This window comes from Hakea prostrata, chromosome 7 (assembly GCF_041222555.1).
Source record: "Hakea prostrata isolate BN-2017 chromosome 7, UWA_Hpros_2, whole genome shotgun sequence".
Taxonomy (NCBI): domain Eukaryota; kingdom Viridiplantae; phylum Streptophyta; class Magnoliopsida; order Proteales; family Proteaceae; genus Hakea; species Hakea prostrata.
This window is the reverse complement of record NC_142606.1, coordinates 5,181,765-5,197,387: the sequence shown is the minus strand read 5'-3', so window position 1 is coordinate 5,197,387 and position 15,623 is coordinate 5,181,765. Positions and strand designations below refer to the sequence as shown.

Here is a 15,623-nt window from a genome sequence, read left to right as displayed (position 1 = left end):
AGGGTGAGACTTATATAGAGCCTAGTAAGAATTTCATTTTTGATTCCATCTCTAATATGTGGTGAAGAAGTGTGAAAGAAGTGTGAAAGAAGTAAAAAATTCCTACCCTAATAAGTAGAAAATCTAAGCTCAACAAAATGAATTAGAGATAAGACCCCTAGTGAGTCCCATCCATAATGGAATGGAGAGATGTGAGAGGAGAGCACATATGTTTGTGACTCACCTACACGGACCCCATCAACATGTATATCTCCATACAAAGAAGTAGATCTATTCTTTTTTTTCTTTTTTAGGTGAAAAAAACTTATATTAAAGAAGAGCAAGATGAACACAGGGCATCTTCATTACGCAAGCTGAGATGCCAAGAAGAAGAAATGGCTCTTTTCTTTGCACCACAAAACTAGTAAAACCCTAGTAAAAAAAAACTAGGAAAAATTGGAACTTCTTTTAGGGGGAATTCATTTAATCATTTTTTGGGTTTTGGGTCAAAGTAGATTCCCTGCTTCACGGGCCTACATTTGAAAAGAGATCAAAAGAAGGTAGAGAAGAGAGAAGATAGCTCCTCATGAAATAATATTATGAGAAAAAAGATCTGACAAATACAGATTGCACCGGCCGAGTTTGTCTATTCCATTCCATAATCCATATAGAAAGCAAGGTTGTATTACACTTTATCATACATTTAATATTTAGTGGAATACATCTTTATCAAACAAAACAAAATAGGAAAAAGTATGTGAAGTGAAATATATCACGCGTCAAAAGCCTTTGGAGTTATCCACACCACCTAAATTCAAATCGAATCAAATCAAATCACAATTTCAGAACTCTGAATGGGAAAAGATAGAACCAATTAATACGTTTCACCATACAAATTACTCTTGGAAGACCTCTTCAGGTCTGAGAAAATAGAAAAGTATACTAGCCATAGCCCTTAGAAGGAATTAAGAAAACTAAGTATTATAAATTCTGCCCAGAATAAGAAACAGAAAAAAGTAGCTTCAAATCATGCAAAAAGTGTCCTTGTACATTTCGGTGAAATATCTAAAATAAATCCTAAGTTGCTTATGATTTGGGCAAAGAAATTGAAACCATGTGTTAGTTTTGAATTTCATACACCAAATGATATAATATGGAGCCCAGCACCAAACAAGTTCTCAAATTAAGAAAGAAAATTTGTAACCTGATTAATATTCTACTCCTATCTGTTTCAATCATTCACTTGATTCCAGGTACTCAGATTAAGAAATAAAATAGGTAACATGGAACAAACAATCCCTTCTCTCCTCTGCTTCATCAGGGGTTCACTCATTTATTCTTACTAAATGAAAAAAAGTTTTCAATGGAGCAATGTCTGAGTCTTTTGGAATTCACAATCTTGGAGCTATTCGCAGTTTTCATATTCAATTAAGGCTTTAAGCCTGTAAAGAGAAGCTCTTACAAGAATATTATCTGGTTTCTTTGTGTTCACACTCACTACTCACTAGTCGGCTCCTTGTAAGAAACAAAGAAAACAGCAATAAATAAAAGGGAGAAAGAGAGAGTTTCAGACTACAATTGAAGACAATTCAACCTCTAACTCCTAGATTAAAGTCCTTTAAATCAATGATACTGACAACAGAGCTACCAAAAATCTGGGTTTTAAGTAACCAGATAACCAATTTTTTGGGGGCACTACGAGCAAATCAGTTGAAGACTACTATTAAGATCTACTATTTCCAATCCCCATCATTCAATGTATGATAAGTCGTTAGAAAACTAGGAGCAAAATGGGACCCAGATTCCTCGTAATGGAAATAAATTGCTTCATCTTTCATTTTCAATCAACTGGGCAGAACAGAGTTACTTTTTTTCTTGCAGACATTTTAAATTTCTGGGTAAGATTCTTAGAAACCTTTTAATTCGTCTCTGATGAACAGAGTTATTTTTGGTAAACGACGTCCAAGACGGTGAAATCATTTATTTCAAGAAACCAAAGTCTTCACTTGGGCAATCTTAGAGTATATTACAATTGCCTACGCTTAAAATTTACTGATGGAGAGAGTTGATTATGTAGCAAAAAATCAACTTTGAACAAAGTCCAAGAGAGTTCAAAAAACTAAATGGACTGTGAAAACATTTCTTGTAAGGTTTTGTTTTGTGTGACCGATTCAGAGTTTTTATAGAATATCGATCGACCACCACTTTAGACTACTTTGTTGGATCAATATCAGATCTGGAAATTAGGTAAATTGTTGATTACCATCGAGCTGTACAGAAGTGACCTGCTGCTTCATCGTTTTTCTATGCCGTCTGATTATTCACGTGACTCACACAGTAATAGAAAAATTGAAAGAAAGAACAAACCAAAAAAAAAAAAAACCCATTTATATCTTGATTCCAAAGCTTCCAAATTTCAATAAAACAACTCTCCCCAATGCTGATACCTGATTGCTGAGAGAGTACAGTTAAAATATCAGACTATGCATGGTGGTTGAGATAAGTACTAGCATAGGTTTTTGCGCGTTCTTTCACAACCAAAATCCGTCTTTGTTTCTCTAAGTGTGACTCTGACCCTCCAGTCACAGTTGGCGAATACAAAGGAAGGACCTTCACGGACTCATTAGCCCATGAGAAATCCTGCAAGTTGGAATATCTCTGCTGCTTATGACTCTGTTTTGGGCTATTTGTCCATAAGAATTTAATGGAATTCCAGGGTATCATCCACCTTCCTATCACGGGCAAGAAACAAACAGTTAAGCTGTAAAATGTGCTTAGAGAGGCAATAAAAATCTATCCATTGCCCAACTTCCTCGAAGCCCTGTTTCTGCAATACCAGGAGTGATGGCTCCTATCCAAAACAGGGAGAAAAGCTTTGGTTCTGGGTTTTTGCTTATGTTTCTTATCATTGTTTCCTATTCTTTTAAAGGAGTTTCAAGCCAAACTCCTGTTTTTGCTTGTGATGTTAGTAAGAATCCTGGGTTGGCTGCATTTGGGTTTTGTAATACTTCACTCGACATTGCAGCAAGAGTGAATGATTTAGTGAAGAGGCTAACATTGCAGGAGAAGGTTGTGTTTCTTGGGAATAAAGCAGGGGCTGTGAGTCGACTCGGAATCCCAAGTTATGAGTGGTGGTCAGAAGCTCTTCATGGAGTTTCTTACGTGGGTCCTGGCACCCGTTTCTCTAATGTTGTTCCTGCAGCAACAAGCTTTCCTACGCCCCTTCTGACTGCTGCTTCCTTCAACAGCTCTCTTTTTGAGGCCATTGGAAAGGTATGCTACTGTGCTTATTTGGTGACTTCATTCTCAGATTTGGTTGCATGCAATTGTTCATTTGGTGTAGAAATGAGTTCTGTAGATGGGTTTAAAATTTTCATTTGATAGGATTCACCTTCCAGATCTATCCTGCTATGTCATTCTGGATACTATAGTCTCCACTGCATTGGTTCGATTCAAATTTCCCTATTTTCAGTTCAGTTTTTATCTTGTCATCTTCCTCTTCATTGCGGTTGCTATTAAGATAATCATTACTAGGGGAAGAGGAAGAGGAAGAAGATTTATGAAATTTATTTGGATCTGTCAGCTCTATCATTATTGTAGTTTCCCGTGCTTGGTTCCTTCCATTGTTCTTAATATGAGTAGTTAAGGTTGGAAATTACTTATAAATGGTGAGCCAGGAATCTTGAGTTATTAAGGGATTTATTCAACTTTGCCAAGCTCAAATTGAGTAATATCTGTTGCTGTTTTCACTTAAAGATGAATGGGTTCCTACTGCTATTCCATTAGTTAAGAATATTTTATCCCTGGTAGTTCACCTACCTATAAGAAGAGAAAGCAAACAAACACATTAAGAGGAGCAATATCATTAAGTGAAAGATGCATTTAATCCCTTTTGTTGAATTTAAGATTTCTTTGGGTAATATATGTGTGCAGGTGGTGTCCACAGAAGCAAGAGCAATGTATAATTTGGGTTTGGCTGGGTTGACATTCTGGAGCCCAAACATTAACATAGTAAGGGATCCGAGATGGGGAAGAGCCCTGGAGACTCCAGGGGAAGACCCATTGCTCACCAGTAAATATGCAGTTGGTTATGTGAAAGGTCTACAACAAAGCGAAGACGGAAACCCGAATCGGCTTAAAGTTGCTGCTTGCTGTAAGCATTACACAGCTTATGATTTAGATAACTGGAAAGGAGTAGATCGGTATCACTTCAATGCTGTGGTAACAAAGAAAGCAATACCATTTAATTTATGTTGTACTGGCTTCAGCTTTTGTGCATTTGAATACGATTTTGATCAGTTACTTGGTGATTTAGGTAACCAAGCAGGACATGGATGATACATTCCAACCACCATTCAAGAGCTGTGTTATTGATGGAAATGTTGCAAGTGTAATGTGCTCTTACAACCAAGTGAATGGGATACCTACCTGTGCAGATCCAGATCTCCTTGCTGGTGTTGTTAGGGGTCAATGGCAACTTAATGGGTCTCTTCTCTCCTCCTTCAATAGTTTTTCATCTAATGGCAAATTAATGGTTCTTTCTAGCCGGTGAACTGGGCCTAGAATTTGTTAATAAGCCCAAGGGTGAGTTTGGTGAACAACCCAGAGCCCAAATATAGAAGGATCCTAGCGGCCCAGCCCATTGGAGCAAATTTTATCCAACCGAACCTATAATGTTATTATATTTTATCCTGACCTCTTATTTGTATCAATCCCGTTTGAACGGCGAAAATTAAACCTTTTCGGTGTGTATGCATCATTACCGTTATATGGATTCTTTTATCATTTTAAAGGAAATTGCTTGTATGCTGCGTAATTAATGCGCAGTACCTGCAGCGAACGGGCAAGATTGAGATTTCATATTTTTGAGAAATGGATGGTTAAGATCGAAATCTCGCTCGAGCTCTCGATCTTGACCATTCGCAACACCTAATTGTAAAACTGACTGAATTTTGTGTTGGGCTTACTGTAGATACATAGTTTCGGACTGTGATTCAGTAGATGTGCTCTACAACTCTCAGCACTACACGAAAACACCGGAAGAAGCAGCAGCTAAGTCAATATCAGCTGGTAAGCCAACTCTTTTCATGAAGAACACATCCTATCCAAGAAGAGATATTGCTCTTATCCTGATATCATTTATTTTGAAACAGGGTTGGATCTTAACTGTGGATCTTTCCTTGGCAAACACACTGAAGCTGCAGTAAAAGCTGGGCTCTTGAATGAATCGAAGGTCGACACTGCCATTTCTAACAATTTTGCCACTCTAATGCGACTTGGCTTCTTTGATGGAGACCCAAGTAAGCAACTCTATGGGAAGCTTGGTCCAAAGGATGTCTGCACCCAAGAGCATCAAGACCTAGCGCGTGAAGCCGCAAGGGAAGGAATTGTCTTGTTGAAGAACAGCCCTGGATCATTGCCATTATCACCTTCCACTATAAAATCTCTGGCAGTTATTGGACCCAATGCAAATGTCACAAGGGTCATGATTGGAAACTATGAAGGTACTTATCCTTGTGTGGTATGCATTATCAGTAATGGATATTGGGTCTAGGATATAACCTGAAGTGAATCTGTTCGGAAGATACAACACAAATCTTCTTAGCATTTCCTGATATGTAATGTTACGTTGGCAGGCACTCCATGCAGATACACTACTCCCCTTCAAGGCCTGACAGCGTCCGTTCCTACTCTCTACTCACAAGGCTGTGCAAATGCAGCATGCAGCACTGCCCAACTAGATGATGCTAAGAGAATAGCAAGCCAAGCTGATGCCACTGTTATTGTTGTTGGTGCTGATCTCTCAATTGAGGCAGAGAGTCGTGATAGGGTCGATATCCGACTCCCTGGACAGCAGGAACTTCTTGTAACAGAGGTTGCAAGGGCATCCAAAGGACCTGCAATTCTTGTTATAATGTCAGGAGGAGGGATGGATGTCAGATTTGCAAAAAATGAAGACAAGGTTACAAGCATACTGTGGGTTGGTTACCCTGGTGAAGCTGGAGGTGCTGCTATCGCAGACGTAATCTTCGGTTATTTCAATCCATGTAAGTCATGTTTTCCTCCTGATTCTGTTGATGGGTTGTCCCTCAGGTGTTGGTAAGAAGTGCTTAACCTTGTATAAGCAGCAGTTCCAGTTCACTCCTCTGCTGAACTCTTTGTGGCACTGGCTTAGGCTTTACTGCTTTATTAACTAAGGTTATTGTCTTGAAGTTGATGGACATGTTTTTGTTTGTTCTCGTCAGGTGGAAGACTACCTTTGACATGGTACCCACAGGAGTATGCAGACAAGGTCCCCATGACAAATATGAATATGAGACCAGATCCTGCCAAAGGTTATCCTGGGCGAACCTACCGGTTTTATACAGGTGAAACTGTATACTCATTTGGTGATGGCCTGAGCTATTCCACAACCACTCACCATCTTGCATTAGCACCTAAACTAATCTCAATTCCATTGGGAGAGGGTCACAGTTGCCGATCTCAGAAATGCAAATCCATTGATCTCCTTGAAAGTGGTTGCCAAAACTTGGCTTTTGATATTCATTTAAGAGTAAAGAACATAGGAAGAATGGGAGGAAGCCATACAATATTCTTGTTCACTACTCCTCCATCAGTGCACAACGCCCCTAAGAAACATTTGCTAGCGTTTCAGAAGGTTTACTTAACAGCCCAAAGTGAACAACTGGTTGAGTTCAAAGTGGATGTTTGCAAGGACTTGAGTACAATTGATGAATCAGGAAACCGGAAACTGGCCTTGGGATCCCACATACTTCATGTGGGGGACTTGAAACACTCATTGAATGTAAGGATTTGAATTGGATCTCCGATAAAAATTGAAGCTGGGGAAGGAAAAGGTCTCTCCAACTTCTTTCAGGAGATGTTAATAAGAGCCTCCACTAGTACCACCTCAAAACATGGATTCTTGAGAATTGTAAACAATTTTCTCAGTGTTAATGTCCGGTGAAATATGAAACAGAAGTTTTCAAATCCAAATCAAGTATATGTATGGCAAAACCATCAGAGCACCAAATCAAGTTCTGTTAGACATGATAAAAACTCGCAATCAAACTGCCTATATCAGTAACAACTCGTGGTTTGTGAAAACCTGTAAAAAGCAAAGCTAGGCTAGCATGATATACCAGCAGAAGCATTTGGTGTTGAACTCACCAGAGCATTTGTTGTAGTTGAAACACTTGCTGCTTTTACTCTAGAGGCAAAACCTCTCAACTGCGTTGATGTGAGTTCCATCACTTTCTCGTAGCAGAGCGGATCTTCATTGAATGGGTGAAGTTTTCATTTTATCTCTTTACTCTACGCTGGTAAAGCTGATGTTCACTAGCATGAAGCAACATCTATTATTTTTCTTCTTCTTTCTTTCTTTCTTTTCTCTTCTTCTTCTGTGTTTTCTCTTTCTTTCTTCCTCTTTTTCCATTTTTTTGGAAGACAAGAAAAACAGAAATGGGTGGTTAGCAATATCTACATGGTCCAATACTTGGCACATAACTACAACCGAAAGAAGAAAACATTGAACTGCCAGATGTGCATATATTCTATTGCATGTTTTTGAGCTGGTGTACATTGCCAAACGAGTATTACAACTGTAAGAAGGCCAAAAACCTAAAATATCAAGACAGTAGGAATCTTACCTGCCCACATTACAGTTCCTCCAGCACTTTCAATTCTCTTCCTCTCATCACTTTTGTTTGGTTCGTGATCTTCAGACAGGGATATTTCTGTTAAGCAGAAAAATGAAGAACCATCTTCAGGGAACTAATCTAAACTAAAAATTCTTTTCACTGCATAAGAGATCACAAGAAAGCGCTAAATAATCCACATTTGTTGATGGAAACTTCAGGAGATGAAACAGAAGAAACATGCACATCCAGAATAGAGGGGGTATCAAAAGAATATGCACATCTGGAAGAAATATGCCTGCAATATTAAACTAATTAACTGGAAATCTATTTATGGAAACAGATAGACTATCCTTCAATTGTCAACTGTACACTGCAAATTATCGAATAAAACCAACCCTTAGACATATCCAAGCATCCAGAATAAATCCAAAACTAGTAGGAAAGAGAACTAGCCAGTCTATAATGTTGAAGTCTTTTAACTCTTAGAGAACCATTCATTTCCTTAGAACTATTAGAAACCAGTTGAGTTCTGTCAAGTATTGGTGCTCAAAAATTTTTTAGGTGCTTTGAACGCTCAAACTTTAGTCACATTTATGAACCTAATGGAGGGGAGTATTACTTACAACTCATCTCAGCCTACTTTTGAAATACACAATTCTTAGTTATCTTCCAAAGTCACAAACATTTAGGAACACTGATCCTCAAACCAACATCAGCTGTTCCACAACCACTACCCTGATATGTATACATACTTCTGAAAAAGAACAGAAGGCAAAAGATGCCAAGCATATGATATTTGAAAACAGGGTTATCTGAACTATCCTTCAACAATGATTACAACCTCGTCTCAGTATGCATCATATCGTCTTTTAAATATAGTGTCTAAAAATACATGGACATCTACCCACTTAAAATTTTGGCAACAACAATATCGGGAAACCACTTTACCCCATCAGCAGCAATCAAATGGACTATAAAGTAATAGGAGTATAGAATACCTTTGCCTGCTAGTGATATTTACAGCCCGCGAATCTCCTACATTTGCTGCATCTAGAAGATTACCAACCAAAGCAGCTGTTGAAACAGTAGAACCATCATCAGGGTTAGTATTGCTTTCAGCATCCAGGAAGTCCATATCGGCCCTTTGATAAGTTTCACCTGCAAGCTTACCCAATTTTACCAAAACAAAGTAAAACATATCTTGCTTTGAAGTTAGGAAGCCGCCTATGCATTGCATAATCCAACAATAATCTACCAGGTCTATAATTGTCGTTTTTGGGCTCCAAACTTCATGGATCGCAGTGGAACTGAAATCTCAAATATCAATTCATCTATCCATGGTAGTGGAACAAGAGTAAAAGTTTTACCCTCTCAGGCAGAGAGGATTCCGTCCACATAGAACAAAACTCAGAATTTTCCCTAGACTGTTTGGCTATTCGAGTGTCCTCACTTAATCCAGAGGGGAAATGAAATTATCATGGTTTCTCAAATGGGCAGAAAATTTAGACCCACAAAACTAGCAAACTCTATAACATGAGGTTGCTTTCCAGTGTCACTGAATGAATGAGAACCTTTTCCTTCTGTTCCCTCTACCACATAATCTGTCAGGACAGAAAGAGTGAACAAAAAAATGACAAGATAAGATACTGTTTACTGTCAAGTCTCAAATGTTCCAATGCAAAATTTACATCTTTAACGGATTCTAAAAATACATAAACATGTAGAAATGTGCACAAATTCATAGCAAAAGAAAATAATGCATTAAATATAGAATTGAAAAACTTGAATGCACTTATGGCCAACTTGGAGTCTCTCAAAAAATTTGGATGCTTCAAGAGCTTCTCAAACAAGTGTTCCTTCAAAAGTTCAGCTGCACAAGAACCACCCTGACCTGTTGCAACAAATTAAGATCATTAAAATCTGAAATCCTACCCTTCAAGAGAAAATCGAAAAGGGTTACCATATTAGCTTAAAGGGAAGGATTCAAGAATTGGTTGCATGACCGCATCCTATAGTGTTTGGCCTTAGCTAATCTTAGTTAACTTCAGTTTGGATCAGTCAGCTATTCCAAGCTAATTCTAGGTAAAGCACAGGCAATCCAGATTGGTCATAAATAATCCAAACCTCATTCCCTCATTCTAAGAAAATAATAGTGGGTAGTTGACATGAAACCATAATATCAAAAGAAGTCATCATGTGCACCGAAATTCAAACTTATTCGGTAAATCCTTCCTCCCTCTTATCCTTCGTAGGAGTTGGATGAGGAAGCCGGAGAAGGTTTTCCATACATGAACTATAATGACATTAGAAACTGAAGATGTAAATCAGACTATTGAATTCTATAAAATGTTGATTTCTTGAAGGTTTAGGGTGAGACCCATGAAAGCATGGATTTGAGGCCAATTTTGTTGTTCTCTTCCCCCCCCCCCCTTTTTTTTTTTTTTCCAGTAGAGGGATTTGAGGCCATGATCTCCATTAAGTGTATACCCTACAGAGCACAATAGGACAATATCATACATGAAACTATAAATTGACAAAAATCTATTGGTAAGAAAGAATCCAACCATCAAATATTCCAAACAGACGAACTGTTTGACCAGCTAACTTTGACACTTTAGTATCATAGAAGTCCTTCTTGCTGGCCCTCTTTCCCCTGAAACTTGCATAGCCATAGCTAAGTCTTCCATCTTCACTGAAACCAGCCAAAAAAACATAAGCCAACATTATAGTCATCTTGCTGACAACAAATTTTTATTCTTGAAAAAAAAATCAAGTAGTCATTGGACTCATTTCACCATGTTCATTGATGATATCAAATTAGCCATCGGAAACAGAAAGGAAATCAATCTCAGTTGTATAATCAAATGCACTAAAATATCAAAACACTGAACAACTGAAAAAAAAAAAAAAAAAAAAAAAAAAAAAGAGTAACAATAAAGGAAGAAAGAACAAGTGAAGGATCCTCAGCATCCATTATTACACATGAAAAAGACCACAGATTTCCAGCTACCTGCCACTGCAAAAATATAACAAATCCTAATTATGTTATCCCACATTATCCAAGCCAAGCATAACCAACTTCTAACGATGGCTGAATACATTGATGTGTGGCTTATCATTTCTTCAATTTCTAGCATTGACCTCCTAGCTTATGTCAAGTACAAGCCCAGGACCAATATGAAACTGATGTAATAAAAAACCCTAACAAAGTTGACGTCGATATCCTACACAAAATTCAATCCAGCATGAAGTGCCTTATCAAATATTTCCGCCATATCCATTGTTAGAGTGTGGAACATAGAAAACCTCTTTGAAAGTTTTGCTGACATCACAGCAACATATTTACATAGTTGAAAAAACACCAATGCATTTGTCTACAAGCAAGATTATGCCACGTACTCAACTGGAAAACATGTTAAGCTCTTGTGGAAAATGTATCAAGATTCAGTCTAGATGATAAAGTTACAGCATAAACAACACTATGAACTCACCAAATATAGTATTCTTAAATCCTAAGAATGATAATCTCGTTAAATGTTAAAGCCCAATTGTTTATTTCGATATTTAGGTGACTGATTGTTCCACCCCGCTGATGAAAACCCAGCTGTTAACTCAGCAAACACCATTTACTTGATTGATTCAACAACCTCTCAGTTGCAACCAAAAAATCAACAGACATTTGTTAGAGTGACAGCCAAATGTATTTTCCTTAATGATATTGTAGTGCATAGTTTCCTTAGGTCACACCCCCTGCAGAATGACCGAGAACTCTGCATAAACTAAACTAGCAAAGTCAAAAGCAACTAAGAAACTTTTGGACCCATTTAGCTATCAACGCTCTTCACTCTTTAGGTGGTGAAATTCCTTAGCATAGACAGTCCTTACTCATGAAAATATAGCGATCATACAAAATTAGGCTACTGGGATCATAAGAAGTAAAGCTGTAAGCCACCATAATCTAAATTGAAGAAGTTGGTTAGTTACTAGCCTCACTAATCTTTTCATTTATGACAAGCTTCAGCTCTCCATCTAATAATTCTGCTTGCTTTGGAGCTCAATTTTGCATGATTGAATCAGCAAGGTGCTTAATTCTGCACCTGCCTTCATCTCCAGTCACATTTTCTAGGATTACTTTTTTCTCTATTCACTCTTTTTCTTTCAATTGAACTAGTCACATTTATCAAATAGAGGAACAACCAGAACTTATCTGAACCATGAAATCATGGCTCGTTCAGTGTTGGAACCTCACGAGCAGCCGTCCAGGTCAGCCCCTGCTCTGGATCACTGCAAAATCTGGATTTTCAGTTCCAAACATCATGCCATGAAAAATCGTATGATCCCTGCTGCAAAAGATCAGTTCAGGAAAAAAAATCCCTGCTGTCTCATTTTCACATTTTAACTCATTTAGCAATATTTGTTTCTGATCAGACAGCTAAGGAAGTGCAGCTCCTTTCCAATGTTGAAGTTGAAGTTGAACTATAACCAGGCATCTTTCTCAACCTTCTTTCCTTTATCAGGTTTCTAATGGCAGCTGCATTATTCCATTTCCCATCCTCAGCATATATACTACACAATAATACATAATAACCAGCATGGTCAGGATCCAGCTGGAGGAGACTTCTAGCTGCAATCTCCCCAATTTTGAGATTGTGATGAAGTCTACAAGCCCCAAGCAAGGCTCCCCAAACATCAGGCCCAGCTGGCTCTGGCATCTGACTGATGACCTGCAATGCCTTCTCTAATTCCCCAGTACGGCCAAGAAGATCAACCAGGACACTGTAATGCTCTAAACTGGGTTCGATCCCAAACTCATGCACCATTTTATCAAAGATCTTCATCCCTTCTCCAACCAAACCAGAATGACTACACGCAGACAACACTGAGAGGAAAGTCACTCCGTTGGGCTTAAGCAATGTGGTCTCAACTAACTGATCAAATAGGTCGAGGGCTTCCTTTCCTAGGCCATGAATTCCATAGCCTGCAATCATTGAACTCCAAACAATGACATCTCTTTCACTTATACCCTCGAAAACCTTGATAGCATCAGCTATGCAGCCACATTTAGAATAGACTTTTATGAGTGCGGCCCCAACAAAAGTTCTATCATCAAAGCCACTACTAACCAAGAAACCATGGAGGCATGTAGCTTGATGAACATTCCCTAAATCTGATGAAGCCGTGAGAATCTTGACCATAATAACTGCATCAGGCCTTGTTTTGCTACACAACATACTACAGAAAATCCCTATAGACTCGTTTGCTAGCCCATTTTGAGCAAATCCGCCTATTAAAGCACCCCAAGACACAACATCCTTTTTGGGCATCCTTTTGAATAGATCAACTGCTTCTTCAAGGCATGAACAATTCATGTACATATCAACTAGAGCTGTTGAAACCGAAACTTCTAATTCAAAGCCTTCCTGAATAGCAATATCATGGATTTTCCTGCCTTCATTTAAATTACAAGCTAATGCAGATGCTTGTAAAGCACCAACCATGGTAATTGAATTGGGATCAAAGCCCTTCAGAATCATCTCATTAAAAAGATTTAAAGCAGCTGTAGCCTCAGCATTCTGAGCATAAAAGGCAATCATGGTACTCCATGAATACACATCTTTTTGGGGCATTGTCAAAAACAAATTCTTTACCTTATTTATAGCACCAGTCTTTGCATACAAATTCAAAATGGAATTAACCAAACATAAGTGATCATTAAATCCCATCCTAATCATAAAGCCATGGACACATCTCCCAACTTCAACATTCAGCATTTGTGCACCAGCAGACACAACACTAACAAGAGTAACAGGATCAGGAATGACCCCTTCCATCACTACCATCCGGGAGAAGAATGACAAAGCCATTTCTGCGTTACCATTCTGCTGGTAACCAGTAACCATAGAAGTCCAAAGAACAACATCCGGCTGTGGAAAATTGTCAAATACCCGTAAAGCATCATCCATTCTTCCATGCTTTAAATACAATTCAACCAAAGCAGAACCGACAAACATATCCGAACCAATCTTTTCACTCTTGTTGACCAACCCATGAATTGCCCTACCCATCTGAATGGCTGATAATTTAGTGCAGGCCATCAGAGCAATAGACACAGTAAAGTTATCTGGTTTTGCATTTCCAACAGCAGTAATACTGGTTGAAGATAACATCTGATGGAAAAGATGAATGGTAGTTTTCCACTGCTTTTCTCTGGAGTACCCTCTGAGGATGGAATTCCATAGATGCACACTTCTATGAGGCGTTTCCTCGAACAAGTTCCAAGCACTTCTAAGAGAGTGGTAATTTATATATGATGCACTGAGCTGCGTGGCAAAGAAGCTGTCGTAAATGATACCCAACTTGAGGATATGGGCATGTAACGATGCAACGTACTTCACATCCTTGCATGCTTTAAATAAAGGTGAAATAAGTCCCCTGCTTTTCATACCCAAAGGTTGAAGAGTTGAACTCAAGAACCCTTCTTTCGCTCCTTCTCTTGGTTCCTCATACCAGGATCGGTTTAGGTTCGGTTAGGGTTTGATATCAAACCAAACCAATATTTGAATCAATAAAAATCGGCAAATTTTTGTCAAAAATTTGTTCCAAAATCAGATACATCTTGATTATAAAACATTGAAAATGACAAAAAACTAAAAGTAAATCTTAAGAATGGATTTAGATACTCTTCATCCACTCATGTTTTTATTCTCTCATACTCGCATAAGGCGTGACATAACTGCGTAAAGAAACATGGACAAAAGTTAGGTGGGAAGGATCTCCATTCTTTAAAAAGGCCTTGAGTCTTTTTCCCGTTAATGAAAAAATTTTGGAATGATAACTATTGACAGGAAAGGACTTTGCATTTTCATACTTTCCACCAAACCTTTCTTTGAAATTACCAAAATATGCTTCGTGGTTGTTGGGTTGAGATGGCCGGTCCTAAATTCTAAGAAAGGCGTGACTCTCACCAAAACGTTTATCCAAAAAAAAAAAAAAACTCTCACCAAACTTTTTTTGAAATTACCAAAATATTCAGTTCAGTTTTTATTTATTTCACCCAATTTCTTAGTGCGGGTTAATTAATCGGACGAAAACACCCTCTCCTCGATAATTCATTAAAACATGATACCTTTCAATATTTTATTAAGCGATTCAAATCCCCACCCCGAGAAAAATGATTTTATTAAAAATGAGATAATGAGAAGTACAAAAGTACACGTGGATCATGTGACTTGTGAGTGGAACCAAATGGAGAAGTTGTACTTAACGTCTGACATTACTCACATGTTTTTTTTTTTTTTTAATTTGTTTCTTTTACCTTATCAGTCAATTACATTGCAAAGATTTGATTCGTTATGTCTCTTAGTCTACCATTAATTATTTTTCTATCACTAAGATATTAAACAATTAACATTATATTTGTGATAGAAAATTTGTTTGTAGGAAAATCAATACTTTAATTTTCATATATTTTGTTCAAGTAATTGACTCAAAACCTATGATAATCACCTTTATAGTCCCGTTTCTAACTATATAGATCTGAAAATATAAAACAAACCTAAATTTATATTAACACGACTTCAAATTCCCAAGTCACGGTCTAGTTTCATCCACTACATTTCACCCCATGATTGTAAGAACTGTGTTGCGTATGGCCACGATTGAACAGAGTGCTCGACCACTCATTTTGCATTTTTTTTTTGTTACAATTAGGTATGGTTGAAAAAGTTGAAAAAAAAACATATGAAATGAGTGGTCGAGGTTTTGACTTCGACCATTCATTCCATCCTCACCATACATAGCTTAATGTTGCGTAATTATTGTGCGGCATTAAAATTCTATTTAGTTTGCAAATGAAATGCTTTTTATCCTAAGGAAAAAATAGAAAAATAAATTTACTAACAAAGCTTTAGGGTCATCATAATCCCCCCCTACGATGGCTCAAATCCATGAATTAGGACTTAGGATCCTCTAACGCTATATATCCTTGATGTCCTTCCACCACAT

At 37.8% G+C, this 15,623-nt stretch overlaps 3 protein-coding genes across 3 annotated transcripts; 1 reads left to right on the top strand and 2 right to left on the bottom strand.

Annotated features, from left to right (window-relative positions):
• The first annotated feature begins 2,408 nt into the window (after nt 1-2,408).
• LOC149009237 (beta-xylosidase/alpha-L-arabinofuranosidase 2-like) lies at nt 2,409-7,317 on the top strand. The gene is made up of 7 exons (XM_089161025.1): nt 2,409-3,252; nt 3,913-4,200; nt 4,295-4,464; nt 4,952-5,049; nt 5,133-5,483; nt 5,616-6,026; nt 6,225-7,317. Exons 1-7 carry the CDS (start codon nt 2,824-2,826, stop codon nt 6,794-6,796), a joined length of 2,319 nt encoding a protein of 772 aa, XP_089017151.1. The 5' UTR covers nt 2,409-2,823; the 3' UTR covers nt 6,797-7,317.
• On the bottom strand, nt 7,023-10,352 carry LOC149009236 (putative protein phosphatase 2C 52). The gene is made up of 7 exons (XM_089160981.1): nt 10,184-10,352; nt 9,412-9,510; nt 9,128-9,220; nt 8,618-8,777; nt 8,303-8,373; nt 7,629-7,697; nt 7,023-7,087 (listed from the first exon to the last, which is right to left on the bottom strand). Exons 1-7 carry the CDS (start codon nt 10,350-10,352, stop codon nt 7,023-7,025), a joined length of 726 nt encoding a protein of 241 aa, XP_089017107.1.
• Nucleotides 7,406-14,504, bottom strand: LOC149009235 (Tetratricopeptide repeat (TPR)-like superfamily protein). The gene is made up of 4 exons (XM_089161027.1): nt 11,608-14,504; nt 10,184-10,311; nt 8,618-9,510; nt 7,406-7,715 (listed from the first exon to the last, which is right to left on the bottom strand). The coding sequence occupies exon 1, from the start codon at nt 14,060-14,062 to the stop codon at nt 12,044-12,046; it is 2,019 nt and encodes a 672-aa protein (XP_089017153.1). The 5' UTR covers nt 14,063-14,504; the 3' UTR covers nt 7,406-7,715; nt 8,618-9,510; nt 10,184-10,311; nt 11,608-12,043.
• Between the last annotated feature and the right edge of the window lie 1,119 nt (nt 14,505-15,623).